Source organism: Marmota flaviventris, chromosome 16 (genome assembly GCF_047511675.1).
Source record: "Marmota flaviventris isolate mMarFla1 chromosome 16, mMarFla1.hap1, whole genome shotgun sequence".
Lineage (NCBI taxonomy): Eukaryota > Metazoa > Chordata > Mammalia > Rodentia > Sciuridae > Marmota > Marmota flaviventris.
This window is the reverse complement of record NC_092513.1, coordinates 39,612,534-39,624,703: the sequence shown is the minus strand read 5'-3', so window position 1 is coordinate 39,624,703 and position 12,170 is coordinate 39,612,534. Positions and strand designations below refer to the sequence as shown.

At 40.5% G+C, this 12,170-nt stretch overlaps 1 protein-coding gene across 1 annotated transcript in view; it reads left to right on the top strand.

The window, feature by feature from the left end:
- The first annotated feature begins 2,788 nt into the window (after positions 1-2,788).
- The window catches only part of Rnf125 (ring finger protein 125), a 50,386-nt gene continuing 41,004 nt past the window's right edge, over positions 2,789-12,170 (top strand). The window contains exon 1 of the mRNA XM_027935714.2: positions 2,789-3,202. Within this exon, the coding sequence (XP_027791515.1) occupies positions 3,039-3,202 (164 nt within the window). The 5' untranslated portion in view covers positions 2,789-3,038. The remainder of the gene's footprint in view (positions 3,203-12,170) is intronic.

Here is a 12,170-nt window from a genome sequence, read left to right as displayed (position 1 = left end):
ATGGACCTTTATTTTATTTATTTATATGTGGTGCTGAGAATCAAACATGCTGGGCAAGGGTTCTACCACTGAGCCACAACTCCAGCCCGCTTCCAGCTTTACTTTTTACCATAAATGTGATCTTAGTCAAATTTGAACCTGTCTTCACCTCTATTTTCTGGAAATCAGTATGATAATGTTAATTTCCTATCTCATAGGGTTATTATGAAGATTAAATGAGTTAACATCCCCATCCCTTTTATTTTATTTTTATTTAAGACAGTGTCTTGCTAAGTTGCTAAGGGTCTTGCTAAATTACTAAGGCTGACCTTGAATTGGTGATCCTCCTGTCTCAGCCTCCCAAGTCACTGGGAATACAGGCACAGGCCATAATGCCTATATACTTCTAAAATTTTATGAAATACTGCCAAATGGACCTATAAATGATAAGCCGCTATTTTTAACATTACTTTATCTATTTGTTGAGTCAATTTATCACACTTTACCAAACTTATCAAACTTTACATTTTCCTATGATAGACATTCAGCTTCCTCTGATTTTGCTAATAAAAATAAGCTCCAATGAATCTAGAAATGTCTTTCTCGTTCCCTCAATGCTTCTTTTTTTTTTTTTTTAAAGAGAGAGTGAGAGAGATAGAGGTAGAGAGAGAGAGAATTTTTTAATATTTATTTTTTAGTATTTGGCGGACACAACATCTTTGTTTGTATGTGGTGCTGAGGATCGAACCCGGGCCGCACGCATGCCAGGCGAGCGCGCTACCGCTTGAGCCACATCCCAGCCTCCCTCAATGCTTCTTGAAGTTACAAATTCACTTCATCTTTTCTGCAAAGAAATAAGTCTACTTGAGTTAGCTACATGAAAGCCACCAGTGACATTGATGATGGAACCATTTGGGGACATATAGAGGTAGAGAGGTCCTTACAGAACCCAGACTGGACAGGACAAAGAGGGGAAAATTAAGAAATGGAGACATAAAAGTAGAAAATTAGCTCTAGAGATTTGATTTTGAAAAGATTTAGGGGACAAGCTGAGGGACAAGTAGAATCAGGAAGGGTTTTTTTTTCTTTTCTTTTAGAGATAAGAGTAACTCTTTATTTTTCATCTACCAATCTTCCTCTGCTGGTCCAGCTCCACACATCTTCTCTGGTCTTTGTTCCTATCCCACTCACAGTTCCCAGTGCTTTTCCAGTGCTTCTCTAAATTTGTGAATGGCTGACTCCTTTTTATTATTCATGACTGCTCAATTGTTACTTAATTCAAAAAGTTTTCTCTTTCTTATTCTTCCTTTTTTTTTTTTTTTTTTTTGCCATGATAAAGGTTAAACCCAGGGCCTCACACAGGCACTCTATCCCTGAGCTACATCCCTAGTCCTTTTCTTATTTTATGTGAGACAATAAGTTGCTCATTGCTGGTCTGAAACTTACGATTTTACTGCCTTGCCCTCAGGAGTAGCTGGGATTATAGGTGTGTACCATCATGCCTGACCTTATTTTTTTCCCCATCCTTATTCTTTGTGTTTATCTTCTTTATTTTTGTTGTTGTAGTTTTTTGTTTGTTTGTTTGTTTGTTTGATACTAGGGATTGAACCCACAGGCTTTTTACCACTGACTTATACCTCTAGTCTATGTATTTTTTATTTTGAGACAGAGTCTCACTAAAATGCTTAGGGCCTACCTAAATTTCTGAGGCTGGCCCAAAACTCGTGATCCTCCTGCCTCAGCCTCCAGAGTTGCTGGGATCACAGGCCCAGGCCACAATGCCCTATTTCTTGCTGGTTCTTGTTTGAGATGATTTATTCATTTATGTGATCATCACTTATATTTTCTTGGGGAAACAAGATGAAGCTTAAGGGATCATTATGTATTAGAGGTATGATATACCTTATATGTGTGTTTTGAATGTTGTTCTGTAAAACTACATGAGAATTTAAAACTTGCTCAAGATTTTTGTCTTTTTAAACTAAATTATGTGATTCTGTGAGATTTGACTTTTTGTTTGTTGAAAACTTATCACAGATAGTGTCTGGCATGCAGTAAGCACTAAATACCTTTTTTTGAAAATGCATTAAGTCAGTGAGTGATATCCAGTCTTGGTCATGTTAAAAAATGATAGGTGGGGTGGGGAGAGTATACAAACAGTAGAAAGAAATCCTTAGTTGAGGAAACCAGAATCCCTGTCCTAGAACCAAGATTTGAATTCAGATCTCTTTCAAAACCCCATCCCACTTCTCCATTTATGGAGCACTGAGTAGATGACTAATCTACTAGTGATCATCTGTGATAGTCTGTGTCTTAAGAGACACTCAACCTTGAGGGTTTATATTTTTGTTTTTGGTACTGGAGATTAATCTCAGGAGTACTTAATCACAGAGTCATATCCCCAGGCCTTTTTAGTTTTTATTTTGAGACTAGGTCTTTGCCAAATTGCTTGAGGGTCTTACTAAATTGCTGAGGCTGGTTTCGAGTTTGTGATCCTAGGGTCTCAGCCTCCTGAGACCCTGGAATTACTAGCCTAAGCCACCACAACCAGCTGTTTTAGGTCATCTTTGCAGTTTATTATGATTTCAATGTGGAGGACTGATAGGATCATCATCTCTCAGGTAGGTGTTTTCTAATTACCATAAAGCATGACCAGGATATCACTCTCCTTAATTTGTGACCAGAGAGAAGAAGGCGTGTGCCTTAGCCTGGCAGGTTCACTGTCTGCCCAAGTCTTCTCTGCGAAAGAGGTTTCAGGTTTCAATTCTCCCAGGACCTCAAGACATCGCAGCTTGTGAGGTGCGGCTGTCGACTCCGCCTCTGCACCCCAATCAAGGCAGCTAGCGAAAGACAATTTCAAACCCAGGGCTGCGCACTTCGCCTGCCCTCGACCGAGGTTGAACGCGGCGGCGGAGACGGCTTCCAGGCTGTGCTAGCTGGGCGAGCTAGGAGGCGGCGATCACAGCTGGGCTGGGACTTCCTTCCTCCACCGCAGGACAACAAAACAACCAAGAGCCGGCACTGAGCTCTTGGCAGCTGTCTGAGCGAGACGCGCAGCGATGGGCTCCCTGCTGAGCAGCGACAGCAGCAAATCCTCGCCAGCCTCTGCCACCCCACGGGCCGTGGAGCGCAAGGGGGACCCCGAACTGCCCGTTACGTCCTTCGACTGCTCCGTGTGCCTTGAGGTGTTGCACCAACCCGTCCGGACCCGCTGTGGACACGTGTAAGTGTCTGGGGAGCTCGGCTTGCACGCCTACCCTCTGGGGAGGACGATGTTGGGGAAGCCGAAGGCATGGTATGTGTGTGTGTGTGTGTGTGTGTGTGTGTGTGTGTGTGTGTATGTGTGTGAGTGTGTGTTTTAAAAGAAGCCAGCGCGTTAGAAAACTGCTGCAAGGATAAACCTCAAACCGCTGGGGGCGGGCCACGGGGAAAATGCCTCATCGGAGGGTTGCACAGAATTTCGGTAGGGGAAAACAAACAATCGGGCTACGCAGCACCCTAAAGCTGCCTCCCCCTGAAACCCAGGTGCCTGCTCCAGAGATAGGGATCCAGGCGCTGGCCAGCGGAGAGCCAGGGCTTGCCAGCTGGTGAAGAACCAGCGCACGTCCTGGCACAGAAAGGAAACAAGCGCTGGCCACAAGGCTCCCACAAAGCAGTTTTCCCGCTGGACTTGGTTGAACCGGCTGTAGCTTCTCTCTCCCCACGAGAACTCGAGTGATTTTGTTTTGCTCTATGTGTGCACGTGCTGCAGAACCCTCACGGAAGCTGGGTGTCTTGAGCAATCGGGGGTCTGTGAAAACTGCCCTTCCATCCCAATCCCGCGTCCGTTTACACACACACACACACACACACACACACACCCCTCAAAGATCTTCAAGTCCAGCTGGAGCATCTGAGTGACTTTTCTGAAGTCGTTGGACAACAACGTGGGGCATGAGACTTGAAGTTAGAACCAAACCAATGATTGTAAGCCATTTAAAACCCAGCCACAAAGTGACAGGAGGCTGCAGATTACCTGCTTTATGCTCGCCTCTCCAAACTGAAAGTATGATTAAAATAACTTTCTTAAAAGCCACGGTACTATTTACTTAAAACTCAGTTGGTGCAAAGCACAGTAGTTTTTAAGAAGGGTTTAAAAGTTCCTATATAAAATCTGCGGGTCTTTAGCGAGAGCTTGAGTAGTAATGTGGTGGAAATTGGATCTGTAATTCGTGTTCACTGTTCACTTAGGAGAACTGCCCCCTTATATGGGTGTGAGTGTGGTTGTTGTTGTTGTTGTGTGTACATGATGCACAGATCAGGAGTGAAGCCACTTAATGTCACCTGGTAGATGAAGCACAGGAGCAAAACCTCAGTTGCTTAAATGGGCTTTTGGCTTACCAAGAAAGAAGAAAAGGCATATTAAAAATGCAAACGTACAAAGTGCTTTTGAAAGGATTTAAGTGGTCCTTGAGAAGCAGTTTGCACCATTGCTCATCAGTGAGCCAGGGAGAAAAGTGTGCTGCCCACACATATTTAAGTAGAGGGCTCTGGGCATTATTTTGTGACTGTATTTTCAGGGCCTTTTTTTTTTTTTTTTTTTTTTTAGCTTTGTACTTTAAACTCATGGCTTAAATTTACCCCCTTTCTACTTATTGATGTTTCCCAGTCATCCAGACATAGCTCATTGACACAATATCCAAAGGCCAGTATGAAAGCAAAAAATGCTGTTGTGTAACAGGATAAAGTATGTTGATGAGTTCAGGATAATAATAACCTGAAGATAACTACATTAAATTTAATCTTTATTAGCATTAAGACTAAAGTTGTGCCAAAGATGAACAGTGAGTCTTTAGTTCCTTCTGTAAAACTGGAATGGGCATCTGGAGGTTGTTTTTTGAGTTTGGAATTTGGACACTATAATTTATTGTTTACAGTGTTCTGGCTTCTACTAAAGGGTAATATAAATTTGCAAAATGTCAAATTTTTAGTTTAATCTTTTTCTTTGTTAAAGTGAACAGGAAGCCAGGGACTGGAAAAATAGTCATAAAATAGCATAACAAAGGCTGGACAAACTGTCTTCCCTAACTTTACTGTTCTTTGTTTGGACAAATCTATGTCCATTGTTCTGGCTGTGGGCAGAATTTCCATATTCCTCCTTTTGGCAAATTTACTTGGGCTCCTTCCACTTTATAAATGTTAACCAGAGTCCCTTTTACACTGGAGACTGTGTGTTAACACCATTTGTGCACACTAAATGAATTAATATTTTCCAATGAATATAGAAAATAAAGAAATGCAAACGGAATCTCTATTTTATTATTCCATATTGAAATTAGATTTCCAAACTTATTGAACTAAGTCTTTTTATTCTGGTTTCTGTTTACAAACCTATTTCAAGTCAAACAAGTATAATAATGAAATGATACTCTGAATATGTATAGAGTACTTTATAAATTGTATTGTAACAGTAGAAACTGGGCATTACAGAGCACTAGACTTAATTCAACTCTGCCACTAGCCAGCTATGCAACCATTAAACTGTTGAATCTTTTTGAATCTGTTTCTTTTCTTTTTCTTGTACCAGGGATTGAAATCAGAGGTGCTCAATCACTGAATCACATCCCTAGTCCATTATTGTATTTGGAGACATGGTCTCATTAAGTTGCTTAGGGCCTCACTAAGTTGCTGAGACTGGCTTTGAATTTATAATCCTCCTGCCTCAGCCTCCCAAGCTTCTGGGATTACAGGTGTGCACCACCATACCCTGCTCTCAGTTGTTTTTTATTTGTAAAGTGAGGTGAACAGTGCAATTTTGTAAACATTTAGAATATAAAGAAATTCCATATTAAAGTTTAAGGGCTGGGGCTATAGCTCTGTGGTAGAGCACCAGCTTCTTTTGCACGAGGCCCTAGATTTGATTTCCAGCACAGAAAAAAGAAAGTTCAAAATATGGTTTCTATTTCCTTCAGTCATTCAATGAGCAAAACACCCATGAACAGTTATTGTTTGTTATTTCTGAATTTTTTTGTTTTTTGGAAGCAAACTGGGCCGCAAAACATAAATCTATAACATTTCCAAGATGTCTCAGATAGTCTTACTTTTAGCTTTTTTCTTTTTCCTGTAGCAGACTTGAAGAAGCTTTTTTTTTATATATTTTTAAATTGGCTTTGTTCATATTACTATATTAGTCATAAAAACATTTGGGGGAAAGGGCTTCTTAACTCTGAATCTTCTATTATCAGAGCTGGGAAAAGAGGATAGATAAATTGAAGTTGTATGAATTGAGCTCAAAAGGAATTTGATTTACAGATAAAAGAAATATTCAAAATATTCAATTGCTGTCAGATTGGATATACAGAGAAATATATCAAAGACAACTCCCAGATTTTAAGCCCAGTGATAAAGAGAGGAGGAGAGTTTGATTCAGGAGGAAGTTAATGAACTTCCAAATGGGCCTGTTGAAGATAGAGTAGTCCCATATGAAAATATCTAAGTGGAAATAGTCCAAAGATCCTGGGAGAGTAGGATTAGAGAAAGAACTGGAGGGAGTTATCTGAGTAGAATATAGAGATTGAGAATGAGCCCAAGACGGCTGAGCACTAACTGGGCATATGGTAAGGTTGAAAGAGCCACATCTCCAGTGAACTCAATGGATATGACTGGTCTGTGTCACAGAAGGTGACTAATTTTGCTTCAGTGAAACTGTCAAGGATAATTCTGAAGTGCTTTCAGGTATGTGGATTAAAACATTCCATTTGTGGTCAAGTATGAGCAGAAAATCCTGCCCCAAATTGCTGGTTCTCTAAGTAGAGTCTGAGTGTCTTCCTGGTGAGTTCTAGACTGATCTAGAAATATACATCAGTGCTTTCATTCCATTTCATTTCTTTTTTTTTTTTTTTTTTTTTTTGCAGTGCTAGGGATCAAACCCAGGACCCCAAGCATGCTAGGCAAGTGCTCTACCAACCCCACCCAGTGCTTTCATTCTTACAGGAGATATTAATCCCAAAGACTTCTTGTTTAATCTGAGATTAAAGATTTTATCCTATTATTTATTATAGATTTTTTAAAATCTACTTATGTAGTACCTGTTAGTGGAGTTTCTCTAGAGAAACAGCCAATAAGGGTGTACATGTTAATTTCCTGGCAGTATCATTGAATCTGTTGGAAAAAAGTGACAGTAAATTAACAGGAGAAAAGGCACACAGTTCATTAAAGATCCAAAGGTGCTGGGCACTGTGGAGCACACCTATAATCCCAGAGGCTGAGGCAGAGGGATGGCAAATTCACAGCCAGCCTCAACAATTTAGTGAGGCCCTAAGTAACTCAGCGAGACCATGTCTCTAAATAAAATATTTGAAAGGGCTGGGGATGAGGCTCAGTGGTTAAGCGTCCCTGGATTCAATCCCTAGTACCAAAAATAATAAATAAATAAATAAAGGCCCAGAGACATCACAGAGTGAACACCCAACAACCCAGTGAGATTCAGAAACTTACACACTTTCTTCATAGGGGAGAGAGAAGGGAGACCTGTAAGCATATCTGGAAGGCTATAAAATATTTTTAGAGGAGATGAATGAGCTTAAAGAACAAAGTTTTTCTCATTTCTGGGTATGGTGTCAACTCTAGGTTTCCTTTTTTTTGTGTGTGGGGGGACGGGTAACAGCGATTGAACTCAGGGGCATTCAACCATTGAGCAACATCCCCAGCCCTATTTTTTATTTTATTTAGAGACAGGGTCCCAGTGAGTTGCTTAGCACCTCGCTTTTGCTGAGGCTGGCTTTGAACCCTCCTGTCTCAGCCTCCCCAGCCACTGGGATTACAGGTGTGTGCCACCACCCAGCCAACTCTAGGTTTCTTTCTAATGAGTTAATCTAGAGGATCTGGCCTTTAGGTAGATAAGAGGACTTCAGAGAAAGTCCCTCTCTGTTTCAGAAGGAAAAGAAGAGTGGGGAGTCAGACTAGTTTTCAGACTGCTTCTTCAGTTCAAAGAACTCAGTATATCAAAGAATTATACTTTGGGGCATACAGATATTTTTATTCAAATATATATTTTTATAGTTATATGTATTTGTATTTATATATTTCATATGTAGTTGAAGCTCAAACTAAAAAATATTTACATATTCTATATTATTACATATATTCATTTATATATAGAGAAAAATATATATAAATATGTAAGTATAAATAGACACTGATTCCTTAAAATCTTATATATACGTGGGAGAAGGAAAGGAAGGATATTTTTAAGGAACTGATATATATTATCAAGGGTAATCTCTTACAGTCAACTGATTATAGATGTTAAGCCACATCTACAAAATACCTTTAGAGCAACATCCAGGTAAATGTTTGACTAAACAGAGTACTATTATGAAGTTAACATATACGATTGACCATCACATTTATTAAATGAGTTGTGTGTGTGCGCGCACACATGATTATGGTACTGGGGAATTGAACCCAGGGGTATCTACCACTGAGCCATGTCCCCAGCCCTTTTTAAATTTATTTATTTATTGGTACTAGAGATTGAACCCAGAAGTGCTCTACATCACCAGTCCCTTTTATTTTTTATTTTGAGACAGGATCTCTCTGAGTTACTGAGGGTCTTGCTAAGTTGCTGAGCCTGGCCTCAAACTTGAAATACTCCTGCCTCAGCCTCACTAGTAGCTGGAATTACAGATGTGCACCACTTTGTCCAGGTATTAAGTTTTCCAGGGTTAGTAAAATCTGGTTACTAAAAACAAAAATTAGATCATTATTGGTCTTTACCTGAGTACATTTCAGCATGCTACCAGGCAACTTGGCTGTCTGTTAACAATGCACAGCAATGCACATAACCCTGTGTGGCTGGTAGGAACTTACACACTGTTCTTTTTTTTTTTTTTTTTTTTTTTAATATTTATTTTTTAGTTCTTGGCGGACACAACATCTTTGTTTGTATGTGGTGCTGAGGATCGAACCCAGGCCGCACGCATGCCAGGCGAGCGGGCTACCGCTTGAGCCACATCCCCAGCCCCCTTACACACTGTTCTTTAAATTTAAAAATCTTTGTTTATAGCTGGTGAGTGGTGGTGCACACCTGTAATCCCAGCACTCTGGAGACTGAGACAGGAACATCTGGAGCTGAACAGTTGCACATCAGTCTTAGCAACATAGTGAGATCCCATCTCAAAAAATAAGTGTTCATCAGCCGGGTACTATGGCACATGCCTGTAATCTTGGTGGCTTGGGAGGCCGAGGCAGGAGAATTACTAGTTCAAAGTCAGCCTCAGCAAAAAGTGAAACCCTGTCTGTAAATAAAATACAAAAAAATAGGCCTGGGGATGTGGCTCAGTTGTCAATTGCCCCTGAGTTCAATCCCTGGTACCCTCCAAAAAATAATAATAAGGGTTCATCGAGTTTTATCATTATCACTTTGGTTTGCCATGGGTTATTTAGTTAGATCTGTAATTGTATGGAGTAGATTAATTTATTGATCCAGTAGATGTTCTTCCAGGGAAAATGGACAACAAATAAGATAATAGTGTTAAGCATGCAGTACACAGTTGGCCCTCCTTATCCACAGATTTTGCATCCTGGGTTTCAAAACAACTGTTATTTCTGAAAATGCTGAGAGCCATAGCCGAATTGGAATGACGCATGGCATTTTTGCCAGAAGTAGTGGTTGAGAGGTGACGCCAGCGAGCCATTAATATGATGACTTTTGAGTTCTCGCGGAGTTCCCATTGAGTTCCGGTTGAGCTCTCGCGGGGATTCCTGGAGACTTCACGTTGGTTGGTGAAGTTCCGGTGAAGGGAGTTCCGGTTGGTGTGTGGTGTGTTCCTGGAGGAGCCGCATGGCGAACATGTGTGGAGTGTGCTGTTGGAGTTCAGGCAATAAAATTTCCTGTTTGTAGATACAAGTGCTTTGTGGCGGCTCGGTGATTTGTGCCCAGCCAGACTGCGGCATGAAAATATTCAGAAAAAATTGTTTGTACTGAATACATATGGGCTTTTTTTTCCCTTGTCCTCATTCTCTAAACAATATATTATTTGTGTGTAGCATTTTATTGTATTAGGTATTATAATTCATCAAGAGATGATTTCTTTCTTTCTTTTTGGTGGTGCTGGGGATTGAACCCAGGGCCTTGTGCCTGTGAGGCAAGAACTCTACCAACTGAGCTATATCCCCAGCCCCAGTGATGATTTCTTTATTTTGAGATAGGGTCTCACTATGTTGTCCCTCCTAGCCTCAAAATCATGGTCTTCCTGCCTCATCCTGGAATTTAGTGCTGGAATTATAGGGGTGTGTACCACCACACCTAGTTTAGAGATGATTTAACATATACAACAGGATGGGCCTAGGTTATAGGCAAATACCACATACCATTTTATTTATTTATTTTTTGCAGTGCTGGGAATCTAACACAGGGCCTCATGCATGTTGAGACTACCACTATACCACTGAGCCACATCCCCAACCTGATGTGAATTTTGTTCCCCAATAGATACGAAGAGATGACTGTATATTGATGGATGTTAAGGGTTGGGGAGGAAAAAAAGAAGGAGAGAGAGAAGGCAAAGAAACAAAATGGAAAGTACAGGGAGAGTTGCAATTTTAGGATATAAAGAAGTGTTTCTCAAATTGTTTACTGTAAAGACTAGGAGCGAGTGGTTCAATTCCCAGCACACACACATACACACAAAGTGTTTTTTTTTTGTTGTTGTTGTTAATTTCCAGCCCATCACTAATTTTGTAAAATAAATACAAGTCTTATAGGAAAGTGAAAATCTAAGCCAGGTGTGATGGTGCATCTATACTCCCAGATACTCACTAGGTTGAGACAAAGGATCATTTGAGTCCAGCAGTTTGAGGCCAGCTGGGGCAACATATCAAGATTCTGTCTAAAAAAAAAGTTAAATAAATAAAAAAAAGAAAGAAAAAGAAAAATTAAATCTTAAAACACGAATTGTGTGTGTGTGTGTGTGTGTATTTTATATATATATATATATATATATATATATATATATATATATATATATATATAAAATACAAGCGCTCATTTTAAAAATTGTTAGGTTCTGGCTCAGGACTGAAATCTCAGAAACTCAAGAGGCAGAGGCAGGATGACCACAAATTTGAGGTCAGCCTCAGCAACTTAGACCCTTTCTCAAAAGTAAAAGAGGATTGGGGATGTTGCTCAGTGCCGCTGGGTTCCATCTCCAATACTAAAAAAAAGTTTTTAATCAAAAAAACTTTAATAATCTTTAGATTCAACACAAGTAAAATTATCAGATTGCCAGATGAGTTTTTAAGTACCTCTCTTAATTTCCATACTTAATTAAACATGAACTATTTAAAAAATGGGGCCTCATTTTGTACAGGCGTGGTCTAGAGGAAGGAAGGAGGTGAGGAAGCTAGTTTGGCTGCAGCTAAGTGAATGAGGGGAGCGGTAGGGTGGAGTGGGGTTGGGGGCATTTATAAAAAGCTGGCCTTTTTCTCTGAATATTTTTTTTTCCTTGACCAAACCACTCGAGTCTGTAATTTTAATGTACAGCATGAAGTCTGCAATTTCTCAAAATTCTCATCTGGCAATTAGAGCTGAATCTGCACTTTCAGTCTTTATCATTAGGGAAGGGACCTCATTCATCCTCTGTCCGTCCACTGGGAAAAGTCTGGATATGGAAATTGACCCAACATAGAATCTGAGTCATGGGAAAAGCCTCAGAGAACACAGAACTACATGGTTGCCCTGGAGACCTCAGCCTGGATCACCTGGGATCTGGTCTGGTCAACTGGGGAAAGTGGCTACACAGGAGATTAGCGTGCACATTAACACCAGGATGAGAACTCCTGTCTCCAGCCACCTGTGTGGCAGCCTCTGAACAAGTGACCTCTGACATCAATCAGTAAAAGGCACCAGCTAGGTCAGAGCCAAAATGCTAAAGCCAGGTCCAGGCCAGGCCACCCTGTGCCTGCTTATGTCACTTCACCCAAGTAAGGGTTTTGGCCAGAAATGTGGCATGAATTGACTTAATAGAATAGAATCGACTATAGGGAGGTGGCTAGGACCAGGAGAGCGAGTTAGGAGGCCACTGTGATAATCCAAGGGAGAGACTAGAACCAGATGTGAAGAGTGGATGGGGTGAGAATGGTGGAATTTTATGAGTATTTAAAGGTGCTGCTACAAGATGGATTTAATGTGGTGTGTCAGGGAAAGTGAG